The 23,390-nt window shown below is 38.4% G+C and overlaps 1 protein-coding gene across 10 annotated transcripts in view; it reads left to right on the forward strand.

The window, feature by feature from the left end:
* The window catches only part of Kansl1 (KAT8 regulatory NSL complex subunit 1), a 132,313-nt gene that overhangs the window by 35,672 nt on the left and 73,251 nt on the right, over positions 1-23,390 (forward strand). For 9 of the 10 annotated variants that reach the window (XM_075990425.1, XM_075990422.1, XM_075990429.1 and 6 more), the window contains one exon: positions 7,771-9,142. In XM_075990425.1, the coding sequence (XP_075846540.1) occupies positions 7,854-9,142 (1,289 nt within the window). In that variant the 5' untranslated portion in view covers positions 7,771-7,853. Of the gene's footprint in view, positions 1-6,495; positions 6,518-7,770; positions 9,143-23,390 lie in introns of those variants that run through there. The other variant, XM_075990421.1, reaches the window with a different exon arrangement.

Raw genomic sequence — 23,390 nt, forward strand, 5'->3', positions numbered from 1 at the left:
ATTGGGGGTGCACTTGACAGTCTGAGCCCCCCCTCCCCCGCAGAAGGTACTACTGGCATCTATTAAATTGGAGATTCTGTCAGATATTCTGCAATGCATAGAATTGTCCTTCATTTCCACCATGCCAAAAATTTCCAATCCAAGATGTTAGTGATGATATGGTTGAGAAATTGCCCTCTGGGCATACATTTTTGTTTTCCAAGTGCCGCTTGATTTTTAGTTTGCTTTTGGAACTTTATCACAAGTAAGAGTGATAGAATCACAACACAACACAGAACCATGTAACTAACACCATCCAGTCTTAGTTCCTCAGAATGATGCTGTCCATGGTATTAGTAGATTGTAAGTTTTTTAATTGAAACTTTTTGCGTGTGTTTATGTATGCTTGTATATGTCTGTGTGCATGTGTGCCACAGTCTATGAGTAGAGACCAGAGGATTACCCATAGGAGTTATGTTCTCTACTTTTACCATGTGGGTTCTGAGATCAAATTTAGGTGGTTAGGCTTAAGCCCACTCCTTAATTGTCTGAACCATCTTGTCAGCCCTCCCAAAATGTTTTCTGAATGAATTTTCATCTTCCTGTCTTTAAAATATTGCTTTGGAATTGAGAAACTATTATCCAGCTCTCCTTTCTATAGCTAAAATACCTTGATTTTGGTGATCCTTTTGTTTGTACAAGCTCAATTCACAAAATTAATTATATCAGTGTCAGCAGGTACTACATAGTCAGGTACTACACAGTTCTTTGTTGTTGCTTTTTTCTGAGACAGGGTCTCACTGGATAGCCTTGACTGTCCTGGAATAGAGATCTGCCTGCCTCTGCTTCTGCCTCCCATCCCAGTGCCCATCTGAGCCATCTGTTCTTGTCAGATTGTATTCTACTTGATTAGCTAAAACTAAACATACATTAGACTGGAATTCTGTGTATATAATTTGATTATTAACTCCATCAATAAATTGGAAAATATAATCTCAGCCGTAAATATACTGGAACTGGAGTTACAGGCATTTGTGAGCTGTTTGCTGTGTGGTTGCTGGAAATTGAACCCTGGTCCTCTCCAGCCCACATGGCTTGATTTCTTTGAAGACAAGTGCTTTATCATAAGCTTAAAGTATGTGTGAATGTTTTGCTTGCATGTATGTCTATGCCTCACTTGGATACATGTGGAGATCAGAAGAGAGGGTATTGGATTTCCTGGAGCTAGAGTTAGATGATTGTGAGATGTGGGTGTGGGGAATCAAACTCAAGTCCTGGAAGAGCAGCTAGTGCTTTTGACCAATAAGTCATTTCTGCAGCCCCAAATTTAACAGACTTTGTTTTGTTTATTAAAGGATTTCTGGTCTCCTTTTTCTCCTTTAATTAAAAAGCTTACTGTATTTGTATATTGGGCGGGCTTGTGGGCACACGTGATCCACGTTGTGCATGTGGAGGTTAGAGGACAATCTTGTGGAGTTGGTTCTCTCCTTACACCTTTACATTGGTTCTAGGAATGAACTCTGAGCTGTCTTTTGGTTTTGGATTGTTAAATCGCGCTTTTGGGGATTTATAAGATTGAGATTGCTGTGATTGTTTTCATTAACATTTCACTGTTAAGTTTAAGAAAGTATGCTATGGTTGCTGGGTATAGTGGTACATGCCTTTAATCCTAGCACTTGTGAGGTAGAAATAGGCTGATTTATGTGAGTTCAAGGCCAGCCTGGTCTACATAGTGAGTTATAGGACAGTCATAGTTACATAGTTGAGACTGTGTCTTGATTTAAAAAAAGGAAGAAAAGTGTGCATGTTTTGCTTTACTCATATTTTTGACTTCCTAAAACTTTTTTCTCTTATTTTCTCTCTTTTATTGATAATTAATACTCTTTTATGATGTAGCCATTACAAAGGACAAAATTTTACTACCTATCTTATAAAACAAAATGGACTTCTAAGTTGTGTAGTGCTTATTTTTGTTTAACAACATTTTTATATCAGTAAATACAGATAGCATTGTTATTCCATGTTGCATATATTTCTTTATATGAATAGTTAATAATTTAAATTCTTTGGTCATCTCATTACTCATTCTTTTTTAATTTAATCTAATTTTGGTGGCTGGAGAGTTGGGTCTATGGTTAAGGGCCCTCCTTGCTCCTGCAGCAGACATGAATTAGGTTCCCCTGCACCTACATGGTGCCTCAGAGCAGCTATAACTCCAGTTCCAGGGAATCTGATGTCCTATTATGACTTCTGAGAATAGACATGCCTGTGGTACACCTACCATGAAGCAAAGCACTCATACACAAAAAAAGTTTTAAAAAATTAATTTTGTTTTTAAGGCAAATTCTTCTGTAATCGTGACTGAACTTAGACTTTCTACGTAATAGAGGTTGGCCTTGAACTTCTGATCCTCCTGCTTCCATTTATGAAAGCCCATTACAAATTTTTTTTAAAAAATTGATACATTAAAAATAAAGTAAGAAAACAGTCTTAAATTGTAGTGGTTTTTCCCCCCCCTCCCTGAGACAGAGTTTCTTTGTGTAACAGCCCTGGCTGTCCTAGAACTAGCTCTTGTAGACCAGGCTGGCCTCGAACTCACAGATCTGCCTGTCTCTGCCTCCCAAGTGCTGGGATTAAAGGCGTGTGCCACCACTACCCGGTAGTAAATCAAAGTATTTTACGGCAATTGTAATTAATGAAGCAAATTTGTTAAGTTCCATATCCAGTGTTTTGGTGATTTCTTCTGACGTGCATGAGTACTTAGTATAATGATGATATAATAGATTCTTTGTTTTATACACACACTCAACACACTTGTACACTTGGGCATGCAAAAAGTCTTATGTGAACTAGAGAGATGGCTTAGTGGCTAAGGACACTTGCTTTTCTCCCTGAGGACCTGAATTTCTAGCAACCACCCAGTTGCTAGAAACTCCAGCTCTAGAGGATCTGATGTCCTCTTCTGTCTTCTGTGGTCATTCTACCCATTCCCACATGTGCACACAAATTTATTTCTTATTAACACAGGGTCTTTGTAGCCCTGGCTGGCCTGGAACTCACTATGTAAAGAGGAGGTTGACCTCAAACTCACAAGAGATCTGCCTATCTCTGTCTCTTTGAGTGCTGGGATGAAAGGTGTGCATTACCACACCCAGTGAATTTATTTCTTACATATTAACCTTTGTGTTGATAATCAAATATTGGCCAGGTAATAGGCCCCCAAAATGCTGGATAGACAGCATAAAGGTGAAACCTTGGGCATGACAGTAACACGAGCATCTGGGACTGCCCAGGATAAGAACAACTGGAGAACTGCCATAAATGGGCTGTCCATGCATGCTTAAGCATTACTGGGGCATAAATGGTGATGAATAGGCTAAGTAAATGAAAATGTCTTTTGTAATCATCACAGCAGTCTTAAAAGGTAGGTGGTATAGGTCTATAAGTAGATGAAGTTGATGGAACAGAATAGTTAAGTAATTGATAACAGGCCATGATGTGACCCCAAACCTGCTCACTTGGGCCTATGTTCTTCTTTACTGTGAATACTTGCTCAAATTGGAAGTTATTCCTCTCTTTTGGTAGGAGGATTAGTTTAGTGAATAGAAACTTCTTGGTCTCAAGACTCTATTTTCACTTTTAAAGTTACTGAGAATCTGATGGTGGTATTGTCTGTAACTTCAGCACTGGGAAGGTAGAGGGAGAAGGAACTCCTTCAAGTAGGAGGCTAGGCTGTGTGAGAATTTGTCTCAACCCCTGAGTAATCAGTTCAGTTTTTATACTCTGTTACATTAAAATCTTTTATCTTGTCTTGCAGTTGATTTTACCCATATGTGAGTTTTCTAACAAAATTGTAACACGTGGTCACTCACAGAGCTTCTAAGTGTTGAAACTTAACAGAAATTCATGTAGACGCCACAACTAATGTTTTTAAGTTGGTTAAAGCTCATGGTTCTCTGTACAGTTTTTTAAAATACTGAATTTTCACTGGAAAGCCCTGATTTTTATCATTGCCAGCAAATATTAGTGATTTTCCTTGAAGTGAGTTTTACTTTGTTCATTTTATAAAGAAATTTGCTAATGACCCAGGTTTTTTAAGGTATGGTCTAGCTAAGTATCTCATTTAGGCATCAAACACTCCATCTTGAGGTATCCAGGCTATGTTGCTGTGCTTTGTACTGGTTTGACTAGTCATTGTTCATCTATCTGTTTTGTGACATAATGATAGTATTCCATGGGCTGGAGAGATGGCTGAGCAGCAAAGAGTTTCCAGTACCCATATGACAACTCAGTGATCCAGTTCCAGGGAATTCCTTGCTGTCTTCTGACCTTCTCTGGCATGAGTCATGCATACAGTACACACACATACATAAATTTATGCATATATGAAGGAAAAACATTCATACACATAAAAATAAATCTTTATAAAAAGATGGTATTCTGAAAAGAAGGCTGGTTCAACTTGACAACTTAAAAGTAACAGTGGTGGGGCTGGAGAAATGACTTGGTGTAGCACGAATTCTAATTGTTCTTAATAATGAAAACCTGGAGTCAGGTATGGGGTTAATGCTGAAAGATCAGAGAAACAGAGGGTGCAGCCACTAGAGAGACCTTTTACCTCTACCAATGTTCAGACCAAAGGGGGGAATCCTGTCGTCAGACTGCATCCAAGCTCCTGTCTTCTCCCGCTTTATATTCCTCTCCCTGTCTAGCCATTATTTCTTCCTGTTTCCACCTCAATAGAGCTGGGATTAAAGGTTTGGGACACCCAAGTACTAGGATTAAAGGTGTGAACCACCACCCCCTAACCTCTGGTGGCTTACCTTTGCACTCTGATTTTCAGGCAAGCTTTATTTGATAAAACAAACAAAATATCACTACACCTTGGTGGTTAAGAGCACACAGATAACTCTTAACTCTTCTAGAGGATTGGTGTTCTATTTCCAGTGTTTATATAGTGGTTCACTACCATCCATAACTCCAGTTCTAGGAAATCCAGTGCCTTCTCCTGAATTCCTCAGGCACCAGTAACACACTGTGGTGCACAGATAATACATGCAGACAGAATATTCAAAAAATAAAGATTTTAAGATGGGAAAGAGTTTTTCCTGAGATTTTATAAAGCTGAATTTTTTTACACATATTTTCCCTTTCAACACAGACTATCAAAAATGCGCTTGGGAGTCAAGAGTTAATAAAATCCTGGGAGCCCACACCAATTTGTTACCCCATAGGAAAATGGTCAGCCCTGAATACAAAGTAACATGTAGACTGAGCCGGTTATATTTATAAGTGTAACAAAAAATAAAAAGGCCATGAATTTTGAAAAAAGAGCAAGGAGGGTTTTTTTTTGGGGGGGGAGGATTTAGAGGGCAGAAAGGGAAAGGTAAATGATGTAACTATTGAAAATTAAAAATAGTTTTAAAATTATATCAAGAACATCTTTTAAAAATCTACTGATAGTTAATTTTGTTACACTGTGTGTAGATAGGCTCATGCTATAGTGCATGTGTGGAAAACAGGACTACTTAAAGAAATTGCTTATAAACACAAATGGTCAGGTTTGGTGGTGGGCATCTTGCTGAGCCATCTAATCGGCCCCAAGAACATCTTAAATGTAGATCGCATTATTTTTTAAGGTACAAATGAGTAATACTGTGACTACTTGAATTGTTTGGTGCTATTGTCTTGATTTGTTCTAAAATACCAGCAGTTTCACTTATCTTTGTTTTTGGACTCTGATTGCAAATGTTTAACACAGTCTGTAAAGGGCAGGGCCAGTAGAGATGGCTCAGTGAGCTTAAGGCACTTAATGGCCTGCATGCCATTGCTTGGTCCCACGTGGTACAATGAGAGAACCAAATCCTGCACATTGCCCTCTGACGTCTATAGGTGTGCTGTAGTATGCACACACACCCCCATCCAAAAATAAATATAAAAATAAATTATTATTTTTTAATGATTTTTAGTGTGTGTTGGTATTTTGCCTGTGTATGTCTGTTTATGAGGGTGTCAAACCCCTGGGTGCTTGAGTTGCAATTGTGAGATGCCATGTGAGTGCTAGTAATTGAACCTCGGTCCTAGAAGAGCAGACATTACTCTTAACTGCCATCTCTAGTCCCCATTATATTCTTTTTTTTTTTAAGGCAAATGATGTTTTAGTATTATTGTGGAAAGATTGGCCTTCAAAATGGTCTTTCAAGGCTGGTGAGACAGCTCAGTACGTAAAAGTGCACTTGCAGTCTGATGACCTGAATTCCGTGTCTAGAAGCTACTGTGGAAGGAGACAGCCAATTGATAAAAGTTTTCTAATGGGCTACACTCACACTGTAGGCATAAGTGTGCCTACAAGCACTAGTATACACATACACCACCAACAGCAACCAAATAATTGAGGGACGGGGCATGTATTTTGAGATCTTCAGCGGTACAGAGATTGTGCTTTTAGGGGTAGCTGATGTAGCCCTTTATATAGGTTTCCTTTTGCTTCCAGACCCAGATAGATGAATCGGAAATGAAGAAGCAGCAGTTAATTGAGGTATGTCATTAAGAAAATGAGCTAGGACAAGAAAGGAAAAAGTTCATTGAAAGAAGAAAGTGAATTCTGAACTTCCAAGGATGAGAGGATTAGAAAGTTGATGAGTGCAGCTCAGAATTTTTTCTGAGAGTAAGTGGTTCTTATACTAGTAGTTGTTGCTAAGTAAGTGAATTCAGGGAGAAGGCAAAAGAAAGAAATCTTGGGCAGTACCAACATTTTAAGAGGTTCAAAAGGAAGAAGAGGTTAGAATTACAATGCCAAGGATATCAGGAAAGGAAATTTCAAGAAAGTTAACACTACCTAATTAATGCTTAGAAGAAAGTCAGAATGGGACTGTTGATTTAATAATAATTTGATAATGGCATTACTGGTTAACTTTCCTGGAGTGCAGTGGTGATGGAAGCTATTCTAGAGAAGTGAAGAGTGTAATTTCTTTTGATGTGTTTTTGGGTAAAGGAGACAGAGTTATGTTGGACTATTAATTTGAAGACACAGATTTGCGCTGAGAAATAGCCCAGTAGAAAAGATACTATGTGCTATTTGAAAGCAAAGAAAATGAAGCAAATTGATGTTACATCATGTTGTAGCTAGCTTGGTAATAACAATGTAAATTTGTGAGGAAGTTTATGAAAGCTAGATTCCCAGGCAGAAAAATAACACAGATCCTTAAGACTTGGCATAACTTTTTTTTTTAAATGAGAATAAGAAATTTTCTTTTCTCCTATTACTGGGTATTCATCTTATATGGTCATTAAATCTAATAATTTAACATTTAAAGAGGTTTTCTTTTTCTTCCTGCCCCCATCCCCTTTTTGGTTTTTCAAGGCATTGTTTCTCTGTGTAGCCCTGGCTGTCGTAGAACTCAGACTCAGATCTTCTTGCCTCTGCCCCCAGAGTGCTGGGATTAAAGGCATGTGCCACCACTACCTGACAAAGAGGTTTTCTTTTTAAATGAAGGTAATTGTAAGCATCTGTGATTATTTCAGAATGAGACTTTTATTTTGACAATATTCAACCTGTAGTTAACAAGTGGCCCAAAGGGTTAAATTATTTTCTTGTAAAAGGATTGTGTTCCTCTCCTACCCCAAGTGAAAGACATATGAAGACTCCAGAATGGTTTCATAGTTAATTCTCGTTTTTTTGGAGACAGAGTTTGGATGATAGCCTCAAGTGGTGCTTCTGTTGAAAATGTGTGTTGTTTTTGAATGTCCTTGTATTTCTGACTTCTGTTTTTTTTTTTCTCTCTCTTTCAGTCTGTTCTCAGGGGAGGCAGTAAGGGGCCGTGGAGCTGGCCTCAGCACTGGAAGAGGCTGGACTTCCTGTCTCTCTGTGCTGAATGGCTGCGATGGCGCCCGCTCTCACTGACGCAGCAGCTGAAGCACACCACATCCGGTTCAAACTGGCTCCCCCATCCTCCACCTTGTCCCCTGGCAGTGCCGAAAATAACGGCAACGCCAATATCCTTATTTCTGCCAACGGAACCAAAAGAAAAGCCATTGCTGCAGAGGATTCCGGTCTAGACTTCCGAAATAATCCTACCAAGGAAGACTTGGGAAAGTTGCAACCATTGGTGGCATCTTATCTCTGCTCTGATGTAACATCTGTTCCTGCAAAGGAGTCTTTGAAATTACAAGGGGTTTTCAGCAAGCAGACAGTCCTTAAATCTCATCCTCTTTTATCTCAGTCCTATGAACTCCGAGCTGAGCTGTTGGGGAGACAGCCAGTTTTGGAGTTTTCCTTAGAAAACCTTAGAACCATGAATACAAGTGGTCAGACAGCTCTGCCACAAGCGCCTGTAAATGGGTTGGCTAAGAAATTGACTAAAAGTTCAACACATTCAGATCATGACAATTCCAGTTCCCTCAATGGGGGAAAACGGTCTCTCACTTCATCTGCTCTGCAGGGAGGTGAAGTGGGGGCATTTGACTCTGGGAACTTGAAGGGGGGTATGACCAATTGCACTCTTCCACATAGAAGCCTTGATATAGAACACACAACTCTCTACAGCAATAATAGTACTGCAAACAAATCTTCTGTCAATTCCATGGAACAGCCGGCACTTCAAGGAAGCAGTAGGTTATCACCTAGTACAGACTCCAGCTCTAACCTGACAAATGTTAAGTTAGAGGTCAAAAAGTCTCCTCTGTCTTCCATTCGTTTTAGTGCTTTAGACTCTGACACAAGGATAACAGCTTTGCTAAGGCGGCAGGCTGATATTGAGATCCGTGCCCGCAGGTTACAGAAGCGATTACAGGTTGTGCAAGCCAAGCAGGTGGAGAGGCATTTACAGCACCAACTGGGTGGGTTTTTGGAAAAGACATTGAGTAAACTGCCAAACTTGGAATCCCTGAGGTCCCGGAGCCAGTTGATGTTGACCCGAAAGGCTGAAGCTGCCTTGAGAAAAGCTGCCAGTGAGACTACCACTTCAGAGGGACTTAGCAACTTCTTGAAAAGTGATTCAATTTCAGAAGAATTGGAGAGATTTACAGCTAGTGGCATAGCCAATCTGAGGTGCAGTGAACAAGCATTTGATTCAGATGTCACGGACAGTAGTTCAGGAGGGGAGTCCGATATTGAAGAGGAAGAGCTGACTCGAGCTGATCCTGAGCAATGCCATGTACCCCTGTGAGTAGAACCCATGATGATGCAGTCATTCTTGTAAAATAGTGGGGCAAGATTTAATTAAATCCTCATTTTGTAAAAAATATAATCTTTGTATGTTGACCACTAGGTTGCATTAATCTTTTCCTAGTTTAAGGTAAGTAAATGCATATACCTGAAGTGGAAAAATGGAAGGCATTTCTGCTATAATATGTTGCTGTGTGCTAAAAGTTTTTAAATCTTATGAAAAGAAACTAGAAAACATAACTGAGTAGATTTTTTTGTAACTATAGAATGGTTTAAGCCTTACTGTGTAACTTGACATTTTGTTGCTTTTAGGAAGTTGGGACAAGTGATGATTTAGTTAACTTGGTTGAAATTTAACAGTGCTTTCCATTGCACTTTCAACTTCCCTACCTGGTCTGCTATTTTAGGAGATTTTCTTTGTGTTGGAAAAGCAAACTTGTTTCCCCTCTGCTTTCAACTGTCTTTAACAGTCAACCTAGAGAAGGTATCCATGACCATGAATATGAATAGTTTTACTTTCTCCCCTCAACAAGGAAGTAGTCACTTGTAGTGGATAGCAGCTGGTTGTCTTGTAATTTAATTTTAATTCTGATATTTCTAGAGGTAATTGTGCCAGATCTCACAGTAGGAGGATATAGTCTTCGAGATTGCCCCCCAGTACTACTTCAGAAAACCAATTGCTAACCCCAGATTGTTTTATCTGTGCTTCTGACTACTTGGCTATAAATCAATATTCTTAAAATTTGGTTCTCATATTTGATTGATTTGCTTTAGCAACTCAGTACGCAGAAACACTGTCTTAATATTTGTCATTTTTTGTTGTTGATATTAAAAAGAAAACAGGTGAATACATGCATATGGGTGAGATGAGGAAGGGAGGTGCAGAGATTCAGTGTCTTTACTCCACATTCTATTCTCTAGAAACCCCTTAATGTGTGCAACTATCTTGACGTTCTAGATTCTGTCCTTTTTGATTTTTATTGGGAAGTTTGGCTAGATAGATCTGAAATTATAATTACCTTTCACTTCTGTTTTGTGGGTAGGACCAAAAATTTCAGTGGTCTAAGCCCACCTTTGTCTTTCTGGTGACTAGCTCCCATCTGCAAGTTACTTCTGGATGCCAGCCATCAGTTCAACCATTGAAAAAGATTATCACTTTGGAGAGCCCCCAAGGATTCTTTCTAGTAGTTTGGTGCCAGGAGACAAAAAGACCAATATGTAGTTCACAGTATCATATTCCAAGGACTAACTAGAAAATGCTTCAGAATCTTATAAACATTGCCCTTTTATGTAATCCACTTTTTACTTCTTGATTCTGTTCTTTAAGCACGGTGTATGTGTACACAAGTGTGTGTGTATAAGATTCAATTTTTGTTTTGTCTTAATTTGAGTTCTTAATAATCTGAGTTCAAGGCCAGCAGTGTAAATTCCAGGACAGCCAAGGCTACACAGAGAAACCTGTCTCAACCCCATATCCCCAAATTGTATGTGAACCATGCATATGCCTGGTGCCTTTGGAGGTCAGAAGATGATATGTGGAATTCCCTGGAACAGGAGTTACAGACTGTTATGAATTGCTGTGTGTGTACTGGGAAACAAAACTTGTTTTTGTTTTTTTTTTTTTGCAAGAACAGCAAGTACTCTTAACCACTGAGTTGACTCTTAGCTCTTGTTTTTGTTTTGTGAAATCAGTTGTAATATGCACTTTTGGCTGGCCTTTATTAAAAATCATCCTGCTTTAGTTTTCTGAGGATTAAAAGTGTGTACCACCATACTCGGCTATATATATATATATATATATATATATTTTTTTTTTTTTTTTTTTTTGATTCAGCAAAGTTAATTATGTAGCCCTGGCTCCTGGCTGTCCTGGAATTTACTCAGGTAACTGCCTGCTTCTGCTTCCTAAATGCTTGGGATTAAAGGCGTGTGCCATCACCACCCACACCACCCAGCTCACTTTTATTTTTCCTTCATTCATATACTTAAGGAAGCTTACTTGAAGGTGAATTAATCTATCTTTACTTTTTATATTTTGGCCTTTGAGACAGTTTTTCTGTTTAAAAGCTCTGGGTGTCCTGAAACTGGTTTTGTAGAACAGGCTCTTAACCGCTGAGCCATTTCTCCAATCCAATTTTTTGTTGTTGTTGTTTTTGTTTTTTTTTTTTTCGAGACAGGGTTTCTCTGTAGTTTTGGAGCCTGTCCTGGAACTAGCTCTTGTAGAACAGGCTAGCTTTGAACTCACAGAGATCCACCTGCCTCTTCCTCCTGAGTGCTGGGGTTAAAGGTGTGCGCCACTGCTGCCTGATGAGGGATTATACTTTTTGCGGGGCTGGGGAGATAGGATCCTCCTCCTTCTACCCTGAGTGCTGAGATAACATGTGATTGCTACTGTGCCTTATAAGTTTCTGATAGTAAACAGTACTTTGCGCATTAGGGATAAGTACACACTACCAACTGAACTATTTCCCCAGGCCAAAGGAATGAGTAGCCTTTCAAAAACTTCTTTCCTGGATTCATGTTGTTTTTTTTTTCTTGTTTCATGCTTTAGTTTTGGGCTTAATTTTATGCTAACCTGTGTTCTATTTGTGTAGTAGCCTTCTAAAGCCTATTTCAAATCTGTTTCTTCCAAATAAACTTGCTGGTGTGTAATAATTCAATGGCAGTGAAGGACTTTCTTTAATTTTGGATATTTTTGGGTGCAGTGGAACTACCTTTTTATTTCTTAATAGCTTTATTTATTATTTTATTTCTTAATAGCTTTATTATTTCATAATGCTTGTGGGATTTTGAAGAAAGGTAAGTCAGAATTTGGGGCATTAACTGCTGCAGATGTAGCTGCTCTTAAGAATTGTAATATATCTTTGTTTTACAGTAGTCTTAGGTAACTCCTGTGGAAAGGATAGCGTGATCCCAGAGGGGTCAGGACCCATAGGTTGAGGACCACTGATGTAGAGTGACCCTGTCTCAAGAAAGAAAGCTTTTTCTTAAAAATCTAGTTACTACAAGAACTTGAAAGGTATGGAGGAACATTGAAGAATATCCTGATTGGTTTTCATTGCTTAGTTTGCATTTCTGTCATTTGAGTGCCAAAGTTAGGTTTATTGTCAACATCTGATGCTTTATTTTTGTTAGCTTGTTTTGCAAGCATCAGAAAATAGGATTGATGGAATAGAGTTTTATTTTCTTAGAATTTGCGAAATTATTCCTCAAGAGTGCATAGTGTAGTAAAAAGAATTCTCAACTGCTGTTGAGAATTAATTCTGTCTTTCTAGGCTTGAGTTTCTTCCTTAACACTTAGAGATTGCACCTTTTTCATTATTGTTAACTTGTTTTGTAATTATTGGGTCATACCTCCTTGTCTGGGAAAGGCTGTCTGCACTGTTCCAACAGAGATATTCTTGCATTTTGTTGTGTGTGTTGAGGGGCCTGGTTACTTAACTCTCAACACTTATATTTTAATAGGGAGTCAACCTGAGCTTCAGAGAGTCAGTGGCAGAGCTGGAGGAGGCCTCTTGTTTCTCTCAAGAGGCAGCCAGCCTGGTGGTGCTCTGTATGTGTGCTTGCAGTAACTGTTTAGTGTAGGTATGTGTTCACCTGCAGAAATGAAAAATACCGGTTCGTAAGATTATGCTGTTTTGAGTGGAAGAGAAGGGTGGGGTATAGTAAGAATAAAGACAAAGATCTTGTTCCAGATGAAAATCCTTTTCACTTAGTAAAACTGCTTGTTGGAATGATAATATTTGATAAAATAATCTCCCTAATGAAAACTGTCATTTAATCTCTCCCTTCTCCAAAAACAAAATGATAAAACAATTTCCTTTCTGTCTTGTATTTATTGGTAAGTACATATAATAAAACTCTGTATGTGTGTGGGTATGTGCACATGGTACATATAGTTCCTGCAGAGAATAGATGGTTATTGGATTCCCAGGATCTGGAGTTATAGGCAGTTATGAGCAGCCTGATGTGCAGGCTGGGAACACAGCTTGGGTCCTTTGCAGCAGCAGTGGTCATTCTTTAATGGCTGAGCTATCTCTGTCTAGCTTCCCTCCACCTTTTGTTGTTTTTTGTTTATGTAGCCCTGTTGGGCTGCCAACCCCAGACCCACCCTCACTTTAAACAGTAATGTGCGCCCCAAGTGCTGCCCCCCTTGCAAAATGGTAACTTTTTAAAAGTCCGATAGAAATCTGAGGCCCTTGCTGGTGGTGGTATACACTTTTCATCCCAGGAGGCAGAGGCAGGTTGATCTCTGTGAGTTTGAGACCTTCAGAGCAAGTTCCAGGACAACCAAGGTTGTTAGCACAATAAAACCCTGTCTTGCAAAAAACCAAAAAAACAAATAAATAAAAGTTAGAAATTTAAGGCCCTTAGGTTTGAGTCCCTGTTACTGAAAAATGCCATAGAAATAAAAGTAAAGCCGTGACATTGTAAAATTGATATGTGTAGAACAAATAAAGTATGTAAAAGCCATCTGATCTGTCCATATCAACACAACTTGATATCTGCTTTTTCAGATGCATGAAGTAAGCATAGTTGACTTCTTCGTTCACTTGTTTGCCTTTTAGAAGTTTTAGTCTGGGGTAAAGAAGCTTCCTTCCTCCCAGTCCAGGGTTTATATAAATGTCCAGTTAGATGAAAATAGTATTCTTTTATTTTGTTTTTTCTGGTTTTTCGAGACAGGGTTTCTCTGTGGTTTTGGAGCCTGTCCTGGAAGTAGCTCTTGTAGACCAGGCTGGTCTCGAACTCACAAAGATCCGCCTGCCTCTGCCTCCCAAGTGCTGGGATTAAAGGCGTGCGCCACCACCGCCCGGCAGTATTCTTTTTAAACTGGCACTCTCCCAGGAGATTTTTCTTTTCCAAGTATTCTTTTGGCACACCCTGTCTATAGTGGATTTTGCAAGATCCTTATTCAGAAGACTGGGAGGACAGGCCTATGTAAGATGAAAACAGGATGAAACTTGTTTAACATTCATTTGTTTCTGACCATGTGTATATGAAATTCATATGCAGATACTGTCAAACATTCACAGGAGTAATTTGGCTTGTAAGGGTAAGTAGAAAATTTGCTCAGTATAGTTGATTGTTCTCCATGTTGAGAATACTTAAGATTTTATTGTAAATGATAACCTGTCAGGAAGTGGGTCCTCCATTTATTATAGAGTTGAGATACAATGTGACATGGAAATTTTTTAGGTAAATGTATAGTCCCACTGATGAATTGTGTATGTGTATATTATATGTATGATTTTGCATTTTTTTTTTTGAGACAGTGTCTCTGTAGTTGTCTGTCCTGGTATGGGGATTAAACACACGTGCCACCTCATCTGTTACTATAGTTTTTATGTTTTTTTTAAAAATATTTTATATCATTCAGTGTTTTTGCTGCACAGATTGTTGTAATATGAGCGGCAGGCTGCATCCCGCCACCTGGCTAGCTTTACCCGAAATAATTACACGGAAACTGTATTCTTTTAAACACTGCCTGGTCCATTAGTTTCATCCTCTTATTGGTTAGCTCTTACATATTGATCTAACCTATTTCTAATAATCTGTGTAGCCCACGAGGTGGCTTACCAGGGAAGATCTTAACCTGTGTCTGTCTGGAGTGGGAGAATCATGGCGGCTCACTGACTCAGCTTCTTTCTCCCAGCATTCTGTTTTGTTTACTCCGCCTATCTAAATTCTACCTTATCAGAGGGCCAAGCAGTTTCTTTATTAATTAACCAATGAAAGCGACAAATAGATATAAGACCCACCTCCATCAACAGATGTCTGTGCCACACATGTAGTTTGTATGTCTATATCGCACATGTACCTGTGGAGTTCAGATACCAGACGGTGTCTGGTTTCCTAGAATTGGAGTTGCAGATAGTTGTAAATTGACATATAGGTACTGGGAATTAAACCTGGGTCCTCTGGAAGAGCAGCACATACTTTTAACCACTGAACACTTGCTTGTGTGCGTGCACTTGCTTATGTGCATGCGAGCTCCCCCCCCCATAGTTTTATATTGTGTTAAATATGGGTTATTTCCATAAATGTCTAAAACTGTTTAAAAAATATGTTTCTGTGGTTTGCTCTAAATACACTGTGTTAGAGTATTAGTTCATCAAATGTCTTAAATTATTTTTTTGAGGGGGCTGGAGATATGGCTCAGCTGTTAAGAGCACCGATTGCTCTTCCAGAGGACCCGGGTTCAATTCCCAGCACCCACATGGCAGCTCACAACTGTCTGAAAATGCAGTTCCACAAGATCTGACACCTTCACACCAGTGCTCATAAAATGAAGTTAAATAAATAAAAAAAATTTTTAAAAAATGGAAAAAATTATTTTTTTTTTGAGATGGCATCAGTCAGCTCTGATTGGTGTGGGATTTGCTATGTAGATCAGCCTACCTCAAACTCCCAGAGGTCTCCCTACTTCTCCCTTCAAGTGCTTGGATTAAATTTGTCTGCCACTACACCCAGTTCTAATTTCTTTCTTTAAAAATTTGAGACTAACCTTCAAGTAAACTATGTTGCTAAGGATGATCTTGAACTCCTGATCCTCCTTTTTTACCCTTACCCTTACCCTCCAAGTCCTATTATTATACCACCGATAGCAAATATCTCTAATTCAATGAATAAGATTGACTGATGAATTTTATGGAAGGGTATAGCCTGGAACTGCTTCCACATTCCTTGCAGGATGGTGGCTTTCATTCAATATGATGCATAAGCTTTATCCCATCCCTTTGATCAGAGGAGTTACCTTAATAGTTATTACGAATATGTCATCCTGAAGTTAGTCACAATGTCTATTCTAGAAGAGTTCAGAATTCTCCGAGCAAAGAATAATAATAATAACTTTCAGTGGATTCTTATTATTTGGAGACTAGCTTTTCTGGATTAGTTATCCATATTAATTTTGCCTCAAAAGGGCAAGGAAACACTTTGGAAGTAAGGAATGATGACACATGAGAGTGAAAAGTTTGGTTCTCGTGTTTAAAGAGTATTATCACCTCCATCATGGTAGTAAAAAAGGAAGCATTTGTTAGACATTGTGTGCCTAGTACCAGGTATATATCATGGGCATTTATAAAGTATTAGTTGTTTGGTTTTTCGTTTTGTTTTTGTTATTTGAGTCAGGATCTATATTTTGCTCTGGCTCTCTTGAACTCTCTGTGTAGACCAGGTTAACCTTGAACCAGCAGAGATCCACCTGCCACTGCCTCCTGAATGCTGGGATTAAAAGTGTGTGTACCACAACCTCTAGTAGGAATTTACATATTATGGGCAATAATACTGGACCCTTGGATGGGGAGGAGTGATTTACTTTGGACTAAGATGAAAAAGATTAGAACAGAGACACAAATTGACTTTCGGTCAAGGATATTGCATAATTTCAATAAGAGATAAAATGGGTCAGTTCTAAGGATGAGGGAACTCAGTGAGACTGTTGTATTGGTTATCAGTAAAAAGCTATCTGTGGTCTTGTCATTGTACAGAAATCAATAGCCATATTAGTCTAGAAATATCAAACTTAATTTTTTCGTAGATAATAGATGGTATTAAATATGTAAGGTTTTACCTATGTCTATTTTATTTTAAAAAGATAGTAAAGTTAGTTGGATCAATTGGTGACTTTCTGGTACTATAAAACTAAATGTAGTATAAGACAGAGGGGTCATTGCTATAGCCTTGCTTCAGATAAGACCTTGAATGAGAGTGACAGACATAGAAGAAAGAATGGTCTAGGTATAATATTTATGTCCTGGAGAATTTTAGAGATAAGATTGGGGACAAGCACAAATTTGTCATTTACAAATAAGAAAAAGAGACATGTCAGGTGACTTCCTTGTTAAAGATTATTAAAGTTAAAAGTCATTACTGTAATAGAGGTCTTGACTCCCATTATTATCTTTTCTTGATTTAACACACTAGAAACTTGATGACGTGGATGGAGTTTGGTTTTAGGAAACTGACAGGATTCTGATGGAAACTAAAAAAGTTGGCAAAAAAAAAAAAAGACGTTGATGTTTGAGAAAGAAAACTAAAGGATGACATCCAGTGTGAAGATCTTTTTGTTGAAGAATGGTGACTTTGAATTTTAGCTTTTATCTTTAGATCTTAGTTTTTTTTTCTATGATTTTGAAGCAAAATTTTAACTTAAATTTTGTTATGCTCCGTGAATAACCAGTTAGCCATAAAGAATATATTGAGTAAGGTTACTCTTACTCTGATTAGAAATTCTACTTTCGGCTGGGCAGTGGTGACGTATGACTTTAATCCCAGCACTGGGGAGGCAGAGACGATTAGATCTCTGTGAGTTTCAGGACAACCAGAGCTACACAATGAAACCATATCTCAAAAAACAAAACAAAAATAAATTAATAAAACAAATCATTTCTTGGAAAACTAAGTTGAATGGGTGGTAGGTAGTCAGAGTCCTGTGTGGCTCTAATACCCTTGACGCTTTAATTTGGTGGGGACATCATTGATTAGAATTAAATGTTACCTTTATATTTGAGATTATCTAGGGATAATACTTAATGATCATCTTTTTAGATACATCTGGCAGCTTAGCACTCACTATGTTGTTTTACCCAAACACGAAAGGGCTTATATTTATATTGCACTGAGTTTTTATGGTGAGGGTCTATGGGACCCTCCTATTTTTGCATTCATAATGCTGAACGCAGAAGTCTGTGTTGACAAAATAGAAATCGATCTCCTTTGTTCCTAAGTTTATATTCTGAAAGTTACATGGTAAATAGATCTTTATTGGAACACAATGTAATACTTTCTCCATATATTTATTATATTCATTTTTCCATATAAATATTCTTCCAGTATTACATACATATTTAGACAGCTGAATAGGCATATTATTTACATAATCATAAAAGGTAAAATATTATAAAAAATTTCTTTGAAGATTTTTCTGCTTTGCCTTGATCGATGGAGAGGAAAGAACCCTGGGTAACAGCTTGGACAGTTAGTAACTTTATGAGCTAGACTAAGCAATACTACATTATTTTATTTTATTTTATTTGAGGCAGGTCTCTACATAGCTTTGGCTGTCCTTGAACTCGCTATGTAGAAGGTTGGCCTCGAACTGACAGCTACCACTGCCTCCCCAGTGCTGGATTTAAAGCACTATTCCTGTCAATATTATACTTTTTAGTTAAAAATATTTTCCCGTGCAAAATAGACATGATATGTGGTTTGACAGCTTACCTTGTTTCCTGTGGTGTTTAAAGAGGATAAAATGGTTGTGAAAATTAAAAGCTTGTTCATATGTGCTATGGAGAAAGTCTCAGAATCCTGTGGTTAAACGAAGCATTTATCCTGGTGCTTTTCACAATCAACTCTCACAATAATGAGTGCATTCTGAGATGTTTTGTGGAAGCTCATTGTATGTTAACATCTTATTAGGTTTCTCAAATAGGGAACAAAGGAATAAATAAAAAGGGAGAAATTTAATGTGATGGAGCATCTTTTATTTGTTTTACTTAGAGATTGTTTTTTCTTAGACACGTTTCAGATGAAGGTGGAACTTTTTGATTGCTGGTTTCCGTTTTGATAGGGACTCACTGTGATAGTCACAATGATCTTGAATTCACAGTTCTGTTTTGGCCTCTTTTGACTACTGAGATTACAGTTGTGTGCTATCTGTAACGTCTTGTTTGATATCTGGCTCATAACAGAAAGGGTTTCTAAAGTTGATAAACTGGTCTATCTTGATCCTGCATAATTTTTCCCTCATAGGATCTCTATGTAGCCCTGGAACGGTATTTAGATCAGGCTGGCTTTGATCCTCTGGAACTCTGACTCCTTACTTTGTGTGTATGTTAAAAATTGTATAAAATTATTGTACGGATGAAAATCAAGAGCTAAACAATAACTTTTTATTAAATCCTAAGAAAAGGAAATTTTTGTTTTAACAACACAAAAGTATTCCTTAGGAAGTTATTTAAGAAAGTGTGCATGAACCGGGTGGTTGGTGGTGCACGTCCTTAATCCCAGCACTTGGGAGGCAGAGGCGGGCAGATCCCTGTGAGTTCGAGGGCAGCCTGGAGTTAGTTCCAGTTCAGACTCCAGAGCTACAGAGAAACCTGTCTAGAAAAAAAACGAGAGAGAGAGAAACTGTGTGTATCTGTAAGTATACGTCCTTGTCTTATGCATATGGAAGCTAGATACTGACAGTGATGCATTCCTCCATTGTTTCTCTAGAGGTCTTACCTATTTTTTCGCCGAAGTTAGAGCTCAATGATTGACCAGAAAGTCTAGCTAACAAGGCCCAGGGAGCCTACAATCTACACCTTCTCCTTGGCATTACAGTCATGAGGGTATGCTGTGCCTAGCTCTTTGTTGTTGTTTTGTTTTGTTTTGGGTGTCCCGTTCCCCCCCACCCCAGATAGGGTTTCTCTATAATAGTCCTGCTTGTCCTGGAACTTGCTTTGTAGACCAGGCTGGCCTTGAACTCAGTGAGATCTGCCTGCTTCTGCCTCCCACATGCTGGGATTAAAGGCTTGAGCTACCACTGCCCGACTGTGCCTAGCTTTTGACATGTGCTGGGGGTTCTGACTGAGATCCTCATACTTTCTTGTTAAGTATCCTCTCAGAACCCCCTTTCAAAGCTCTAGATGAAGAATTTGAGGAATTGACTGTCATTTCCAGATTCTGCATTAGCAAATTGGTTGTGTAAGAAAAAGAAAATTGTGGTGTTGGAGAGATGGTTCCACAGTTAAGAGCACATTTTACACTTGAAGAGGACCTGAGTTCAGTTACCAGTAACAACCATCAGTAACTCTAGTTTTCAGGAAATCCAACATCTTCCTCTGCTTAGACACCAGGCATAAATAAGGGCCTAATCCTCCATCAAGAACTATTGACTGTTGATGACTGCTGGAGGAGGGGCCAGTATCTTCAGTTTTTTTGGAAACATACATTATCTGTAAACTCTATAGACTGTTAATAATGTATTTGTAGTTGGTTTGTTTTATTTTGTTGTTTGCTTGTATTTGCGCTGGGTCTTAGGCTACAGCTCAGGCAGATTGGAAAACTGAGGTTCTTCTGCCTCCATTTAATTGGCGGTTCATCTTTATGACAAATTAGAAGTGGGGAGGTTTTGCTTGATAAACTAAAGAAAGTTGACTGTTGTAATTGGAGCGGCGGGGCTGCGTTCCCAGCACCCCGGCCGCCTGGCTAGCTTATGCCCCGAAATAACAACACACAAACTGTATTCATTTAAACATTGCTTGGCCCATTTCTATCTAGCCTCTTCTCGGTTAACTCTCGCACCTGGACTAGCCCATTTCTTATAATCTGTGTAGCCCACGAGGTGGCTTACCAGGGAGATGCTAGCCTACATCCATCCTGGGTCGGAGCTTCATCACGTGTGTCTGGCCGGGTGAGCGGGGCTGCTGTTGAGTCTGAGCTCACTTCCTCTTCCTCCCAGCATTCTGTTCTGTTTACTCCTCCCACCTATGTTTCAACCTATGAGGGCCAAGCAGTTTCTTTATTGCTTAACCAATGAAATCAACAGATTGATATATGATACTCCCACATCAGTTGACAACTTCATCTAAATTTTAATTAGCTATGAGAACACTGTGATCTGTCTGAAAAAGGGTCAGGAAGTGATTTTGATCATAACATTCCCCTTTCTTACCCCAGTATTGCAAGGGTCTTAGTTTGCACACACACACATCACTTAGCTACATCCTCAGATTGATGTTTGATTTAAAACAGAACAAAATAATGTCCCCATACTATTGACTTTTGTGGTGGGACACTTTATGTAGTAAGTAGTAAAACCATAGTAGCAGAGATATTATCAGTTTTGGGGGCCTAGATTGAAACTTATTTCAAACCTATTGTTTCCATCAGTTTAGTGAAACAGTTAAGTGTAATATTTCAAGACTTTGACTTAGACCTTTAAGCTGCCACACTACTTCCAGTGACATTGACTCTTATATGCACTCTTCAGAAAGAAAAGCAATTTAACTGTTTTCTTCCAAGGTAAGCTAAGTCTAAAGGTTTCTGAAATATTTCCTATTAACAGAATTTTTCTTTGAACTTTCTTCTATTGGATAACCTCTGAGTTTAAGTGTGCAGATTTCTTTTTAATAATTTATTCATTTTCTTAAATTTTCATATATGCATACAGTATGTATTTTGATCACATTGACCATCCTATTCCCCAATGCCTCTTCCCAGGTTTACCTCCACTCATAAATGTGATTTTTCTTTATCTCGAGATCTCGCCTGGATTTAAATACATGTTTCACTTTATATACATTCACATTTGCAAACTAAAGGAAATTTTAGTTCAGAAAACAAGGAAAACCATTCTTTCACTTTAAAATAGTTTTAAGTATTTTAAAGAGAACTATAGGTACTTTAATAGATGCATACATTGTCTAGTTTTGGAAACATGAAGAAGCAGTTAGTGATCTTTAAGTATTGTGAATTTTTAGTAATCGTTAAGACTGAGCTCAGACTTAAGCTTGGCAGCAAACACCATTCATTACTTGATGAGCCACCTCATCAGCCCCCAACCCTGCTCTTTCCTTAAAAATTGATTCTTTTTGTGGTCTACCTGGCCAGGTTATTATTTCATTGAATATTTCTACGTCAAAAGGAGTTGAGTCGTTAGTTAAGAAAATAGGTATGTTGATAGTGATCAGTGAAGTTGAGTATTGTTAGTAAGAAAATAGTGAGATATGTTGTTAGTGACCCAGGTGTGACTGTTGCTGGGATTTTTCTTTTCCTCCCTGTTTTTCTTCTTCTTTCCCAAGGCAACACACACTAGGTATATACCATTACTATAAAATTATACATTTGGAGCAATTTCACATCCTAACCTTTTATCTAGATATTAAACTATATATAGTATTAAGCAAATATCTTTATTTTTTAAACTTAACATAAACTAAACCTAATTTGAACTTTTTACTCTATCTTAAGTAATCACCAAAGTAACAATAATAGGGTTGGAGAAATGACTCTGGTTGGATGCATACTGCTCTTGTAGAGGACGGGAGTTTGATTTCCTACCACTCTGACCACAGGGATAGAATTCTGAGCCAGAGGATCTGTTGTCCTTTCTGCACTCTGTGAGTACTTTGACACTTGAGTTTATATAAACATACTAAAATAATAACAAAAACAACATTTTAAATTTAGTCTATACCATATGCCATTTGACGTTATAGTTATTCTAAGAAGGTAGCCCTTGAAATGGTGGATCCAACTGATGTCACCCAGAAACTGGTTCATATCCTGTCAGAGAAAGAATTTATACTGTGACAATGTTTCTGGTGTTTGGACAGTGGAAATACTTAAAAGGAATTAGAGTGGGAACTAAGATGAATAGGCATTTTACTAGACTGTATATCACTTTTTTCTTCTAGATCAGCCATAAGTGAGGAAAACCCTTGGAGTTTTTCAAAACAGCCTTATTGAAATGAATTTATATATAGTTCTCACTACCCCCTTTTTGTTTTGAGACATGTAGCCCAGGCTGTGAGTTGCAGATACCAACTTTAAGAACAAAACAGCTATTTGCTCATTAATTTGTTCATTCGTGTGTGTGTGTGTGTGTGTGTGTGTGTGTCGGGGTGTGTGTGTGTCGGTGTGCATAGTACAAATGTGGAGAGCAGGCAGGATGATTTGTGAGATTTGGTTTTCCCTTTATCTACCTTGTGAGTCCCAGGGACTTGGTAGCAAGCAGGTTTATTTGCTAAGTTACCCTAATGGCCTTCAGTTTATTTTTTGTTAAAAATCATTTATTGTTGGCGAATATTACTTTAAGAGTGTGACTTTTGTTTATGCAGCAGTCGTTTGACTCTGTGAGGCTGTGATAACTTTGCCTGTGTAAGACACCTGATGTCCTAATAAAGATCTGAACGACCAATAGGCAGGAGCAAGGATAGGAGAGGCAGGCAGGGAGAGAGTATAGAAGGATAACCAAGGAAGAGGAGAAACAAGGGGAGGAAGATGTCAGGGGCCAGCCACTCAGCCTGCCGCGGAGTAAAATCAAAATTAAGATGTACAGAAGAAAAGAGGAAAGCCCCAAGGCAAAAGGTAGTCTGGGATAATATAAGAAAAGCTGGCAAGAAACAATCCAAGCTAAAACCAGGCATTTATAACTAAGAATAAGCCTCTGTGTGTGACTTATTTGGGAGCTGGGTGGTGGGCCCTCACAAAAGTCAAAAGAGTAAAACTTCACATAACATTTTGGTGATCCATGTTG

This window comes from Microtus pennsylvanicus, chromosome 11 (assembly GCF_037038515.1).
Source record: "Microtus pennsylvanicus isolate mMicPen1 chromosome 11, mMicPen1.hap1, whole genome shotgun sequence".
Taxonomy (NCBI): Eukaryota; Metazoa; Chordata; class Mammalia; order Rodentia; family Cricetidae; genus Microtus; species Microtus pennsylvanicus.